The sequence below is a fragment of the Eumetopias jubatus genome, unplaced genomic scaffold (assembly GCF_037043125.1).
Source record: "Eumetopias jubatus isolate StellerSeaLion01/CBP00866 unplaced genomic scaffold, mEumJub1_p1.0 scaffold_1, whole genome shotgun sequence".
NCBI classification, from domain to species: Eukaryota; Metazoa; Chordata; class Mammalia; order Carnivora; family Otariidae; genus Eumetopias; species Eumetopias jubatus.
The window spans coordinates 192,856,615-192,870,828 of NW_028274807.1; the positions used below are offsets into that span (position 1 = coordinate 192,856,615).

Below are 14,214 nucleotides of genomic sequence, written 5' to 3' on the forward strand. Positions count from 1 at the left end.
CAAGGCAGAAACCCTAATTAGAACAAACCTATCAATTTGAAAATCCTTGGACAACTGATGAAATTGGTGCTTATAGAATTATAATTACATGATGAAATTACATTGATTTTAAACATTCGTTTTAAGAACAATTTAGTTGATATAGCCTAAGCTTGGAGAACATTTTGCTAATATCATCCTACTGCAGATAACCAGTCAACTGAGAGTTCTCTTCTGGCCAGGCCCCAGCCTGCAGCCTCTGGTGTCATCAACCCTCCTAACCCCAACATTGGAGCTGGCAGGCATAGATTAAATCCTCTTTTATATCATCAAGAACTGGGTACTTGAGGGGGGATCAGTCTTTAAACCATCTTCACCTGGTCCTACCAGCAGGCTACCTCTTGCCTCCAGCGAACTTACGGCTAAGGAGTAGACAACCAAGGAATACTTGTTAGTCTCTGTGTCTTGCATATGCCACAAATTTAACATGAATTTCTCCTGGGGTCTCTTCCTTCAGTTTTGGGAAGGGGGGAAAAACCCAGTTTAACATGCCTTTCCCTCCCCCAAAGATAAGAAAGGGAGAAACTTTCCTCTTTCACCACAAAAGATGACCTTCCGTCTCCTGCTCATATCTCTTGACGCTTCTCTTCCTCCCGAAAACATGGGAGTCTCAAACAAAGAACGATACCTTCTTTTAACTTGGCTCTGGATAATTTGGAAATATGTTTTCTTAACTGTGCATCATTTCTGTTATAATTCCTGCACTATTAGGTAAGTTTTGGGGGCAGGAAAAGTTCTCATCCAGTAAATTACCAAAAATTCCTGTCTATGGGAAAAAGTAAAGGATCTGGAACTGGAAGAAATAAATTCAGGCCTTCATATCATTTCACATTTCCCAGACTCAGCTTCCTACTTGACAGGGTCATCGGGAGATAAGTAAGATAATGTAAAAGTTATACAAATAGTAGTTTTTTTAAAATATTTTATTTATTTATTTGACATAGCGAGAGAGAGACAGAGTGAGCACAAGCAGGGGGAGTCGCAGGCAGAGGCAGAGGGAGAAGCAGGCTCCCCACAGAGAAGGGGGAGTCCGATGCGGGACTCGATCCCGGGACTCCGGGATCATGACCTGAGCCGAAGGCAGTGGCTTAACCAACTGAGCCACCCAGGCGCCCCTACAAATAGTAGTTTTTATTACTGTTTTAAATGTTGTCATATTGTGTGAACCAGGCTTTGGCACTAAAATTTGGGATTGCTTTGTTTTAATCACATTGCAAACAGTGCCCTAAGCTAGGCACCTCGTTCTCAGCCTTGGCACAACTGGCATTTGGGGTCAGATAGCTCCTTGCTGCGGGCAGCTGGCCTGGGCACTGTTTAGCGGCATCTAAACTTCTGCCCACTAGATGACAGTAGCACCCCCAACCACCAATCTAAAATGTCCCCAAATATTGCCAAAGGTCCCCTAAGGGACAAAACTGCCCCAATTAACAACCAGTGCCCTAAAACAAGGTTTATTCAAATTCATATGAAAAAATCCTTGGTAACTTTAATGCCATCTTTTTTTGTTAAATGTTTTTCTTATTACAGAAGCAATACATGTTTATTCCCCAAGCCCTAAAATTGGAAGATGCAGATAAGCAAAGTAATTTAAAATAAACACTAACAGGACACCCGGGTGGCTCAGTCATCTGGGTAAGCGTCTGACTCTTGATTTCCGCTTAGGTCGTGATCTCAGGATCGTGAGATCGAGCCTCACGTCAGGCTCTGTGCTGGGCGTGGAGTCTGCTTAAGATTCTCTCTCTCTCCTTCTGTCCCCCCTCCCCATTCTCTCACTCTCTCTCAAAAAAAAAAAGGTAAAATAAAATAAAAAATAAACACTAACAATCCTAGCCTTCCAAAGGTAAGTTGTGATGATAGTTCGCTCAACCCCACTCTGTGCATATAGATGGATAGATGATTGAGAGAGAGAGATAGGTATTTAATGTCATTTTAAAATGGAAATGAAGTAAAAAAAAACTTGAAGGTTTTTCTCATTTTATTTTTCCTTTGTTTCAGTTATTTATAAATGAATATAATACAGTTCCATTTGAAGCTATCTCCTATCTGACCGGGGAATGTAACTATGGTGGAAGGGTGACAGACGATTGGGACAGACGCCTCCTCTTAACCATGCTGGCTGACTTTTATAACCCACAAATCATCGAAAACCCTCATTACAAGTTTTCTCCCAGTGGAAACTATTTTGCGCCTCCCAAAGGCACCTACGATGAGTACATTGAATTCATTAAGGTAACTGATGTCACTGAAAATAGGGTTAGATTTAAGTGTGATTTTTCTAAAAGCAAATAATGAAATGTTCCCCTGTAATGTAGAGGGCTAGACAAGTAGTATGGTTTCAGTCAACTTTCAGTATCTTTTGTTTCTGGCCATTACTGAAAATTGGAAGAGTTTGATTCCTCGGTGCTTAATGTGTAGTTGATTTTTAACCCTTTTTGGTCTGCATGCTTTTACACCTTATGAATTAACGTAGCTGGTAGAAATATGATGCTTGCTTCATCTGTTTTCTGGTAGAATCTCCCATTTACTCAACACCCTGAGATATTTGGATTACATGAAAATGTTGATATTTCCAAAGATCTGCAACAAACAAAAGTCCTCTTTGAGTCCTTGCTCCTCACCCAGGGAGGCTCCAAACAGACAGGATCCTCAGGAAGTGCTGACCAGATTCTATTAGAAATCACCAAAGATATTCTCAAGAAGGTAATGTTTAGTTTAAAATATGTTGCTTATCCTGTAAATTAAAATGGTACTGAATTGACAATCTGAAGACTCCATTTGGCAGCATTAGGACCTTGAGTGAGAAACTTTTTGCCTTTCTGAGCCTTAGTTCTCAAATCTGTAAAGTGGTGATCATAGTACCAACAGTATAAGGTTCTTGTGAACGTCTAAGAGGTCATGAATTTAAAGTGCTCTGCATGATGCCTGGCACAATATAAGTTCTTAGTAACTACAGTTGTGGATGAGCTAATGAACATGTGACTTATTATCATTTCCAAACAAAGATAATGGATCTATTTTTTAAAAACTGGAGGAAATGGTCTGAACTTGCTGGTTCAAGGGATGAATGGTTTTTAATCTACACCTTAGGGAGGGGGTACAGGAAGTAAGATCAGCACTAAATTAGCAACTACAGCTTTTTTTTATTTCTCTTCATACTATATATAGCCCAAAATACTTAGCCTACCAGGTAAAGTGGAATGATACTCTTTCTTCTTACCTTTTTTCTGTGTCTTAAATTCAACAAGAACTACTAAGGGAACTTTAAAAAGATTATGGTCATAAGTGGATCTTCACAATTCCCCTCCAGGGTAAATGCTATAATTAGCCCCATATTTCAGTGTCAGGTGTTCTGACAGAGCAGAGCCTGACCCATGGTCCACCTGCCTTGAAAGCCCACAGACAGCGCCACTCCTCTCCACTGCGTTGGTGGCCTTGCCCTTACACTACTCCTAAGGAGAGCCTCCGCACTGTGTGCCCGGCTGCGGCCACAGGTGAAAGCAAGCTAGCCTCCTCCCACACTGTCCCAGACTGCTGCGTCTGCACTCTGAGTCTCCTCACTCGTGGCCCCTCACTGTTTCTGCAGTTTATCTCTGGGGGGAAGGTTCTCACTCTTGCAGAATAGTGGCTCTTACATGGTCCTGAAGAGGAAGTTAGCTGGCAGTGGCATTTGGGAATGTATTTGGGGAAAAAGGGCTGTGCTGGGCCAAAGAGTCCTTGAGTGACACCACCTAGTGTGACTCTGGGCAGTTCAGCTTTCTTAGTTCGGGACCTCCCTGACTGGGAAGCTTCTTTGCCTTGGAGTGTGAATTCCAATGTCTTGAGGCTTGATTATCAGTCCCAAAGTCCCCTTCACTTCTCAAGCATCTCTGAGGTGCCTCATAGAAAGCAGACACTTGATGCCTTCTCTCTCCCTATTCCTTGGAACCCTAATGCAGTCACACATTAATTATCTGGAAGTGGGGTAAGCTAAGCTACTTGGAGCCAGTTGATAATTGATTGGAAATAAATATAAAACTGTTAGGAAATGGCAAATCAGTTTTATCAATGAAAAATTAGATTCAGCTTACAAAAGGAAATTATACAACATTTCAGAAATATATATCTTCTGCAAAGTGCTATAGCCTGTAGTAAAGAGCATGGGCTTTGCAGTTAGAGACCTGTGGATTTAAACAGATCACCTTTTGGCTGTGTGCCCTTGGGCAGTTACTCAACCTCTCTGTACAGTTGACCCTGAACAACACAGGTTTGAACTGCACAGATCCACTTATATGTGAATTTTTTTGATAAATACGGCACAGTACTATAAATGTATCTTCTCTTCCTTAAGATTTTCTTAATAACATTTTCTTTTCTCTAGCTTACTGTATTGTAAGAATACAGTCTATAATATATATGACATACAAAATATGTGTTAATTGACTGTTTACGTTATTGGCAAGGCTTCCGGTCAATTGTAGGTTATTAGTGAAGTTTTTGGAGAGTCGAACTTATACATGGATTTTTGACTATGTGGGGGGCGGGGGGGGCAACACTCTAACCCCTGCATTGTTCAAGGGTCAACTGTACTTGAATATCCTCATCTGTAAAATGGAGATGACAATAGCCCCCGAGAGTACATGGTTAGGATTACATGAAATAATGTATGGAAAGCAGTTAGGACAACGCCTAGCCCATAGTAACTGCCTAGTGTTAGCTACTAGTGATGTGATAGCTGAATGAAACGAATTATCCATTCTGAGAGTAATGTGTGATCTTCAAAATCTATTTTCTTAGCTACCAAATGATTTTGACATTGAATTAGCACTACTGAAGTTTCCTGTGAGCTATGAAGAGAGCATGAATACCGTGTTAGTACAAGAAATGGAAAGATTTAACAAGTAAGGATCTATCTCCCCAGTGGTTCAGAAAACAACCAATCAAAGTTGATTTAAAAAAAAAAAAGACACACTGGTATTGAATTAAAATTTTAAGAAAAACTTATCAAAACCTGCCATTTCCTTAGGATCCAGCCCCACTCTTTAAAGTTGTATAATCTTCTGCCGCAGAAGTGAAGGTATCTTTTAGAATGCAAAAGTGATGGAAATGAGATCTGTTTTTACTGGTGAAAATATTCATTAGTCATAATTCTCACCACCCGTTACTGTTCTCCTCAGGAACTAAAGACCAAATGAGCCAATGACAAGTCTTTTGTCATTATTCTGCCACTTGACGCATATACACCTCCCTTTTCTTCCTTAGTCCAACCTAGGTCGATTAGGTATCCCACAATAGTGAACAAATTATTTGCTTTGAATATTTTAATTGAATTTTCTACAATTCAATACTGGCTTAAGGAATGGAAAAATTGTTTTGATTACGAATTTTCTAAGGTGTTTTCAAGTTTATTTGGGTTTCTGGACTTGTTGACACTTAAAAATATATTAAAACACTGTGATGCCTTAATTCAGTATTTTTTATACAAAGACCATATGTATTTATATGTAATAGTATACTGTCTCTCAGTCTCTCAGTTGCTTAGGCTTCTAGCCTAAAACCCTCAGCTCAGGTCTATTTACAGCGTTCTTAGCAGTTTGGGTCTATGTGGGAAGCAAAGTATTTGCAAGTATATCCATGAATATATGCTTTATGCTTTAAGGAATTATTTCACAAATTTCAGCCTTTGGATTACACCTTTATAACTTTTTCGGTATTTGCATGTCACCCTGTAACATTATTTACCTGATATTTTTCCTAAAATCATTCTCTGCTTAAATTAGCCTGGTCTTAAACCATAATACCCAGAAAGCAACAACTTTGATATGCTTGTTGTATTATTTCTATATTATGTAGTGATTAAAATGAAAAATGTTCATCCAAGTATCACCTAAAATTACCTTCCATTACCAACTGGGAGGTGACTCCATTTGGGGAAACACTTCCATAAAGCTGTGAATGAGATTTTGGCTACTTCTTCTGGAAAGACAGTACATTGATATTTACCCTCATATGTACATTGATGAAATGATTTCTTTCTTTGCAGTTTAATTAAAACTATACGCAACACTCTACAGGACCTTGAAAAAGCTATTAAGGGCGTCGTTGTAATGGATTCTGCACTGGAGGCATTCTCTGGCAGTCTGCTTGTTGGAAAGGTTCCAGAAATATGGGCTGCACGATCATACCCAAGTCTTAAACCCCTAGCAAGTTATATCACAGATTTTCTAGCCCGGTTGAACTTTTTACAGGTAAAAGATTATGTAATTTATATATATATATAAAATTTTATTTTTTGATTGACTGGAGAGAGATTAGAAACACTCTGGTCACTTGAATGTCTCTGAGTTGAGCAATGTGGTTAGCAGTCATGGTAATCTAACCGAACTTTTAGAATATTGAAAATACGGGCGCGTGGGTGGCTCAGTGGGTTAAGCATCTGCCTTCAGCTCAGGTCATGATCTTGGGGTCCTGGGATTGAGCCCCGCATCGGGCTCCCTGCTCATTCTCCCTCTCCCACTCCCCCTGCTTGTATTCCCTCTCTCGCTGTGTCTCTCTCTGTCAAATAAATAAATAAAATCTTTTAAAAAAATAACATATTTCAAAGTACTGAGGAGAAAGTTAAAATTTTACTTTACTCAAGTCCAAGTAATAGGTGACATATTTTTTTAAGATTCTAGGTTTGTGGCTCTCTGAGACCACATACTTGGTCTTGTCATTTTAATACTGGTGGTAAATCACAAAAAGAACCCAAGATTTGGATTTACCAATAACTGGCCATTGTCTTAAAATCAGTTGCTTCTTATCCTTTATCTCGTAAAAGGGAAAAGTTGAGTGCTTTGAAATCTCTACCCCGCATCCCAAAACACACACATAAAGGATGTTCAGGGCACTGTCTCCTCCCCAGCAACTCGGCTTGCCCCCATCCTATGGTTAATGTTTATGTGGGGGTAAGAAGTGGGGAGAGCCCCCAAAATACTTTTTGGAAATTCACATTAGGTATATGACCTCTCCGTGTTCAGTTGCCTTTCTATTACACAAGAGCTTTATTTGTTCCACTGTGGAAGCTAATCATAAAATAGCCAGTGCTTATGAAGATGTGGAGAGAGAGCCTTTCTCATTCACCCCTTTTTAATTTTTACCAATCTGATAGATGAACCAGTCTTATTGTTTCAATCTGCCTTTTTTTTTTGAGAGAGAGAGAGAGAGTGTGTGAGTATGTGGGGGAGGGGCAGAGGAAGAGGGAGAGAGAATCTCAAGGAGACTCCCCACTGAGCAGGGAGCCCAATACAAGGTAGATCCCACGACCCTGTAGGATCATGACCTGAGCTGAAATCAGGAGTCGGATGCTTAACCGACTGAGCCACCCAGATGCCCCATTTTTTTTTTTTTAATAATTAGTGAGCTTGTGCTTCTTCTGGTATGTGTGCTTGCCATTTGTATTTCTCCTGTAAATTGCCTCTTCATCTCCTCGGCCCATTTTTCTTCTTGGCTGTTTCTGAAAAATTAATTTATAGGAGATTTTTGTGTAGATTTTACATTTAACAACAACAACAAAACAGTCCAGAAAACAGGAGTTTTCAGTGTTCAGGGTGTAGAAGAGATGCCACTTAGCAGTTTTCTCATCCATAAAATGGTCAATTTTATCTCACAGGGTGACAGTCCCATGGTATTGGTAAGAACTCAGTAAAAGATTATTCTTTTGTAATATCATAACTTGTTGAACTTTATCAAATGCCTTTGCAGCATTTATTGCTGATGATGGGACTCTTTTTTTCTTCATTAGCTAATTATTGCATTGAATTGTGTCACTGGATTTCCAAGTGTAAAACTGCCCTTGTGTTTCTAGAAAAATTCCTGTTGGTCAGTGGATCCTACTTAAATGCTTTCATCAATTCCATCTGTCTATTTTTAGGGATTTTGATAGACATTACCTAGTCAGCCTCTGGAAAAATTATTTAATTGTATCCCTAACAATAGTGATTATGAGTGCCTGTTTCTCAGAATTAACATTGTTTTTCATCTTTGCTGATTGCATAGGTGAAGCTGCGTATGCCTGGGTGAGTCCTAGCCACATCTACAACACATTGTCTTAGTTCCTCCTGAGTGCACAGCCTCTTTCCATCCCTTATCAAAAGCATTGTGACATATGGTTAATCACATTCTCCCCTTGCCACAATCTTCCTTTTTTTTTTTACACTTCAGTTCATTTCCCAAGCTTTTCTGAAACTTTTATTGACACTGCTTCCATTTCTTGTATATTGCTTCATTCCTAAAGGGCCACAAAGTGTTATTACCTTGGTCTTTTAGAGGGGTCCTGGCACGGTGCCAGCAGGGAGAGTCTCCAGGACAAATTCCTTTTGTTGTTGATAAAAAGTCCACACCAAACTCCCTACTCTCTGAAATTTGTATTTCCCCCTTGGAATCATTCCATTCGAATGAGTAAGAAAGACCTCACTCACTATTGGGCACTTTTATCATCCTTCGCCATACACCTTCTTCCTCTGAATGGATCTCTCCCCATTGTCCTCTTACCCTTAGGGAAGCTGTATGGTTTTCCCCTCTCCTTTCTTTCTCCTGGACTCTTGACTTCACCTCCCAGTGCTTTTTAGAGTTAACAAATTAAGCAAATGAGTCAACTGGAGTTTTCTCTTTTCCTCTTTTCTCTCTCACCATTCATCCTATTTATCTGACACTTAGTATCTGTGTGACTTTGAGCAAGATGTTATTCATCTTTCTGCACTCCAGTTTCCTCATCTGTAAAATGGGAGGAATAACTCGCTGAATTATTTTGTGAACCAAATGAGGTGATGCATGTAAAGTGCTGAGCACAGTGCCTGGCATGCACTAAGCACCCAGTAAATGGTAGCTAATTCAGAAACCCTATAGAAGTTGCTGACCCAGACACTAGTGACATTCTTGGCTAAACGAAGCCCTGGAGTGAGCCAGGGAATTTTCTATACACTCGCCTTCTGGGTTCTGACAACTTTTTTGTGCATGGTGCCAGTTCTGCCTGGCTTGTGTCCTTTCCAAGGTCCATCTCTTTTTCCACCTCTTCTTTTATTTTTTATTTTTAAGATTTATTTATTTATTTGAGAGAGACAGCATGGGGGGGCAGAGGGAAAGAATCTCAAGCAGACGCCCTGCTGAGCGTGCCCCCACCCCCAGCACCAGGCTCGATCTCACAACCCTGAGATCATGACCTGAGTGGAAATCAAGAGTCGGATGCTTAACCTGCTGAGCCACCCAGGCACCCCTCCACCTCTTCCTGATTTGATAATTACACTGTTGCAACATCTCTAGCACAAGTCTGGTCTCTTCCTCCCAGGAAGCAAAGCTGGCTTCTTCCCACAGTGTACTGCTCGCTCAGAGACAGAGTTCATTTTATTGATCCATCTGTTCATTCAACTAATGTGAATTGAGACCCCACTTTGTCCAGAACATCTTGTTGTGTCCTCTGTGAGATAAAAGTGTGATGGCCACATGAGCCCGGCCTTCAAGTTGCCAATAGTCTACAGGGGGATAAGCTTATATGTATCTAAGAAAAAACGAATTCAGGAGAGTAGGAGATGCGTCGTAAAAGATCAATTTGCAAAATGTTCTGGGAATTCAAAGAAAGGAGAGAGTTCTTCTAGCCCAGGAAAGCAGAACTTGTTTACTGGATGAGGAAGCATTTGAGCTGGGTCTAAGGGATGAGAGGTTTTGGATGCTACAAGAAAAAAGGAAAAGGACTTAGAGATAGCTGTGCAATGAAAGGCAGTATGTCATTTAGGACTGATTCTGTTGTAAAAATTCTGACATAAACGCAAATAAAGTTTATTCCCTCAGTAACTGAAAAATCCAGGGCGTCAAGTGGCTCTAGGCAGGAGCTGATGTGGGGTGCAAAATTGTTCCCTGGTCCTGGATTCTTGCACCTCGTCTCCTGGCTCCCTTTCTCTGAGGCTTGACTCCATTTGCAGATAGGTTCTTGTCCGATGGTAGCAAAAGAGCTGCAGCAACTCTGGTCCCACATCCACACAACTTCACAGAGCTGAGTGTCTTTTCCCCAAAAGTCCCAGCAAGAGTCTCTGCATCTCTGGCTTTGATTGGGTCACGTGTCCATTCCTGAACTGATCCCGATGACTGGAGGTATCATCGGCCAGGCACGAATCACGTGCCCACCCCAGGAAGTAGAGTTCCTGCACCAAAAGTGCTTGGGTGAAGAGTGTGGAAAGGTTCAGCCTCCATCGGGATGTAAGACGGATGTCCACCCAATGCAGAGAAGAGACCAGCAAATAGTCTGATTAGAATGCAAGATGCTTGAAGAGGAATTAAAAGGGACCAAGCTGGAAATGCAATTTGGGGCCAGATTGTGAAGTCTCTTGAATAGGAGACTAAGGTGCTTAGACTTTAATTTGGTAGAGTAGTAGTAGATCACTAAAGAATTATGCAAGGTGCTAAACCCAATCCGAACCATGTATGGTAAAGTACCTACTCTGGAAGCGTGACTCTAGATGTGCTGAGCAGAGAGAGAGGGAAGAAGTGAGAAGATGGACACATCAATACAGAAAGAAGACAGTGGATCTCTGAACTGGAGTGGGGGCAGTGGGCATGGAGGCACGGGGTGTTGAGAGGTTTAAGGAGCTGGAATCAACACAGGAGGGCTCTGTGATACGATGCGTAAGATGTCTAAAGGTAGTGGCTTTTGAGTAGGATTAAGTAATATGATAAATCCCCAAATAATTTATCTTTGGCTCTTTGCAGAAGATGTGAATCTTTCAAATGTTGTTTTATTCAGGTTAATGTTAAAATTAGTTTGACTTTTCCAAGAAGAGTAACTATAAGGGAAAAGAGGTAGAAGGCCAAGGTCCTGTGCTTTGAGTAGGGGAAGAGAGTCCTGTGGCGGAAAGTGTGGGCAGCACAAAAACCAGAATCAGGAATTGTATATGAGGGCGCCTGGGTGGCTCAGTCGTTCAGCATCTGCCTTCGGCTCGGGTCCTGATCCCAGGGTCCTGGGATCGAGCCCCACATCGGGCTCCCTGCTCCGCAGGAAGCCTGCTTCTCCCTCTCCCACTCCCCCTGCTTGTGTTCCCACTCTCCCTGTGTCTCTCTCTGTCAAATAAATAAATACAATCTTTAAAAAAAAAAAAAAAGGAATTGTATGAGGTGATGCTGTGTGAGTTGGAAAATGAACATGATGCATTTTGTTTGCCCTTTACAGGACTGGCATAATTCAGGAAAACCTAATGTGTTCTGGCTCTCAGGATTCTTTTTCACCCAAGCCTTCCTAACTGGAGCTATGCAGAATTATGCCAGAAAATACACCATCCCTATTGATTTACTAGGATATGAATTTGAGGTACAGTAACCCCCTGAACTCCACAGTCTATCACTATATCAAAATCATGTATTTAAGCAAGTAAGATATGCAGAATTCCTATCTTTATGGTCCATTATAAACTATTTGATTTCTTTCCATCCTTTGTGTTTCATGAAGAAAGTAGATGATATTTGTCTTGCTGTGTCTGATAGGACTTATATATATTTCAATTTTCCACTCAATCTAATGCTGCTCTTCTGTTTTAGCTGAAATTAATATAAGGTACAGTAAAACCTGATAAAATGCTTCAAAAAGAACTGTATTATACATTTTTACATTTACACTTCTACTGAAAAATGTATACAAGCCATTATATAGTGGAGTTTCCCTGAATACATTCTGAAAATTGAGCAGATGTTTTCCTTATGAGACAGAGTGGTCTGGGAAAGAAACCATTACGAGTGTGTACCTCTCCCTTCAGGTTATTCCTTCGGATACAACCGAGACGGCCCCAGAAGACGGCGTGTACATCCACGGATTGTATCTTGATGGGGCACGCTGGGACAGAACAAGGTCAGGGCTTTGAACTGAAGAGATGGCTTTAGTTGTAGCTGAATGAGTAAAACACACCATCTGCTGTCTCCCTCCCACCCCACCAAATGGCCTCTTCTAGGGAATATGGCAAGTAGTAAAAAATATCAGAATCCTTGCAATAAATTGTTACTCAGGCTGGAGCAATTGATAAGTGAGTGTTTTTAGGTCCTGAAGAATTTTTAGTTAATATTCCAGTGGTCTTACTGGTAGAAGTTAGCTAAAATTATTTTCTCGCTTCTTCTGTTTTAGGACTGTTACCTTCTGTCTCGTAACATGCAGGAGTGCCCCACTTTCAAACATTTTATGGTTATGGTAAACTTCCCACTTCTGTTGGTAAATGGAAAACTTTCTCTCAGATTTTGATGACATAATAAAAAAAATATTTAAAATAAATACTGAATTTCCAGCTTGGAAAACTGAGCATTGCTATTCTTGTTTAAAATACACAGGGGAGGGGCACCTGGGTGGCTCAGTCAGTTACACAGGGGACTCTTGGTTTTTGCTCAGGTTATATAATCTTAGGGCGGTGGGACAGAGCCCTGCCTCAGGGCTCTGCGCTCAGCGGGAGTCTGCTTGAGATTCTCTCCCTCTCCCTCTACCCCTCCCGCTCGTCCTCGCTCTCTCTAAAATAAAAAATAAATAAATCTTTAAGGAAAAATACGTAGAGGTAAGAGGGAAGGGGACAGATTATTTCCCTTGGAACCCTGCTCTTTATCAGTCCACTAATAAGCACAATCCTCTATTTCCAGGGTCAGGGTTAGGCTTTGCTCTCAAGGGAGGGTTAAAGGCTGAGGCCCCGAGAATCGCTTGAGGGGAGCAAGAAGGAGGCTCTAGAGAGATCATTTCAAGACAGGGCAAAGAGGAGACTTAGCTCCACCTCATTCCTGTGGTTATCTTTCTCTCTCTTCTTTTTCATCACTCTACTGACATTTGTCTTAGCTTACTTTTCCTTATATATGTATTCATTCATCTTTTCCTTCCTTCTTCCTCCCTTCGTCCCTTCGTCCCTTCCCTCCTTTTTTCAAACAAATAAACATAGGGAAAAGAAACCACGTTTTCTAGACAGGCAGATGTGCGTTTGAATTCTGACTCTGGCACGTAAGGGCTGTGTTACTGAGAGAAAACTACTCAACCTCTCTGAACCTCCACTCTTCATCTGTGGAACAGGAACAGGGACAAGGTCACGGTGAGGACCAAATGTGATAGGATAGTGTTGGCCTCATGGATAGTATTTAAAAAGTGGCAGGGGCGCCTGGGTGACTTTGTCAGTTAAGCATCTGCCTTCAGCTCAGGTCATGATCTCAGGGTCCTGGGATCGGATCGTCAGGTTCCCTGCTCCGTGGGGAGTCTGCTTCTCCCTCTCTCCTGCCCCTACCCCACTCATGCACTCTCTCTCTCAAATAAATAAATCTTTTTTTTTAAGTGACAGGAATTGATATTTTTCCACTGTTTGCACACATTGCCTTGCCATAATTTTCTTTCGTTTCTTTCAATTATTCATTGCCTCTTCCTTGGCTTTGTTTTGTTTTGTTTTATATTTCTTTCTCTGCATATTTCTGGTCCTCTCTTGTATTAAAAGCCGATATCTAAGTAGCAATTTCTAGAAGCAAATTTCATCTTATTTCTAATAAACATGTCAATTTCTCCTCACAGTGGATTGCTTGCCGAACAACACCCCAAACTTCTATTTGACCTGATGCCCATCATATGGATAAAACCAAGTAAGTCTACTTCTAACAAAATTTCCTAAGAGTTTTAGAGAGGGGTGTTTTTAATGGATCCCCCAGTTAACTCTCTGTTCAAACCTATTAAGACTTTGTTCAATTACAATAAACAGCAACTTAATGTTTACATTGAAAATATATTGTTCCCCTTTTTCGTGTTGCATTCATGTTATTCTGGGCATATCATCATGCCTCTTTGTGCTCTTATCCCATGGGATGCAACATTTTCTCTGCCCCTCCCCCACACTTCTAGTTTTCCAGAGTCCGGGGCTTCCCATCAATATTTTGATTCTGAAATGCTTTTGCACACCTCTCAGAAACACACGGCTGGTGGCTACAGTCTTCTGGCTATGGGAAACTCCGAGGCCCAAGAGCCAGACAAGTGCCCGAAGGCACAAACCTGCAAGGCACAGGGGCTGGAGGCCAGCTCTGCTCTCCTGGGAAAGCTACTCACTCCTTCCCTTCTTCTGCTACCATCATTTTTCCCCGAGTTTGAACAAATGAGGCTCATTCTTTTGTTTTTTCTTTCTTCTCTAGTGTTTTTGTTCTCTGATAATTATCAATGGAAACATTTCCAAATCATCC

General features: G+C 41.1%; 1 protein-coding gene across 1 annotated transcript in view; it reads left to right on the forward strand.

Moving 5' to 3' along the window:
- The window catches only part of DNAH12 (dynein axonemal heavy chain 12), a 235,191-nt gene that overhangs the window by 220,184 nt on the left and 793 nt on the right, over nucleotides 1-14,214 (forward strand). Inside the window, exons 66-72 of the mRNA XM_028110416.2 lie at nucleotides 2,035-2,268; nucleotides 2,551-2,739; nucleotides 4,813-4,916; nucleotides 6,059-6,263; nucleotides 11,213-11,350; nucleotides 11,793-11,884; nucleotides 13,559-13,626. Of these exons, the coding sequence (XP_027966217.2) occupies nucleotides 2,035-2,268; nucleotides 2,551-2,739; nucleotides 4,813-4,916; nucleotides 6,059-6,263; nucleotides 11,213-11,350; nucleotides 11,793-11,884; nucleotides 13,559-13,626 (1,030 nt within the window). The remainder of the gene's footprint in view (nucleotides 1-2,034; nucleotides 2,269-2,550; nucleotides 2,740-4,812; nucleotides 4,917-6,058; nucleotides 6,264-11,212; nucleotides 11,351-11,792; nucleotides 11,885-13,558; nucleotides 13,627-14,214) is intronic.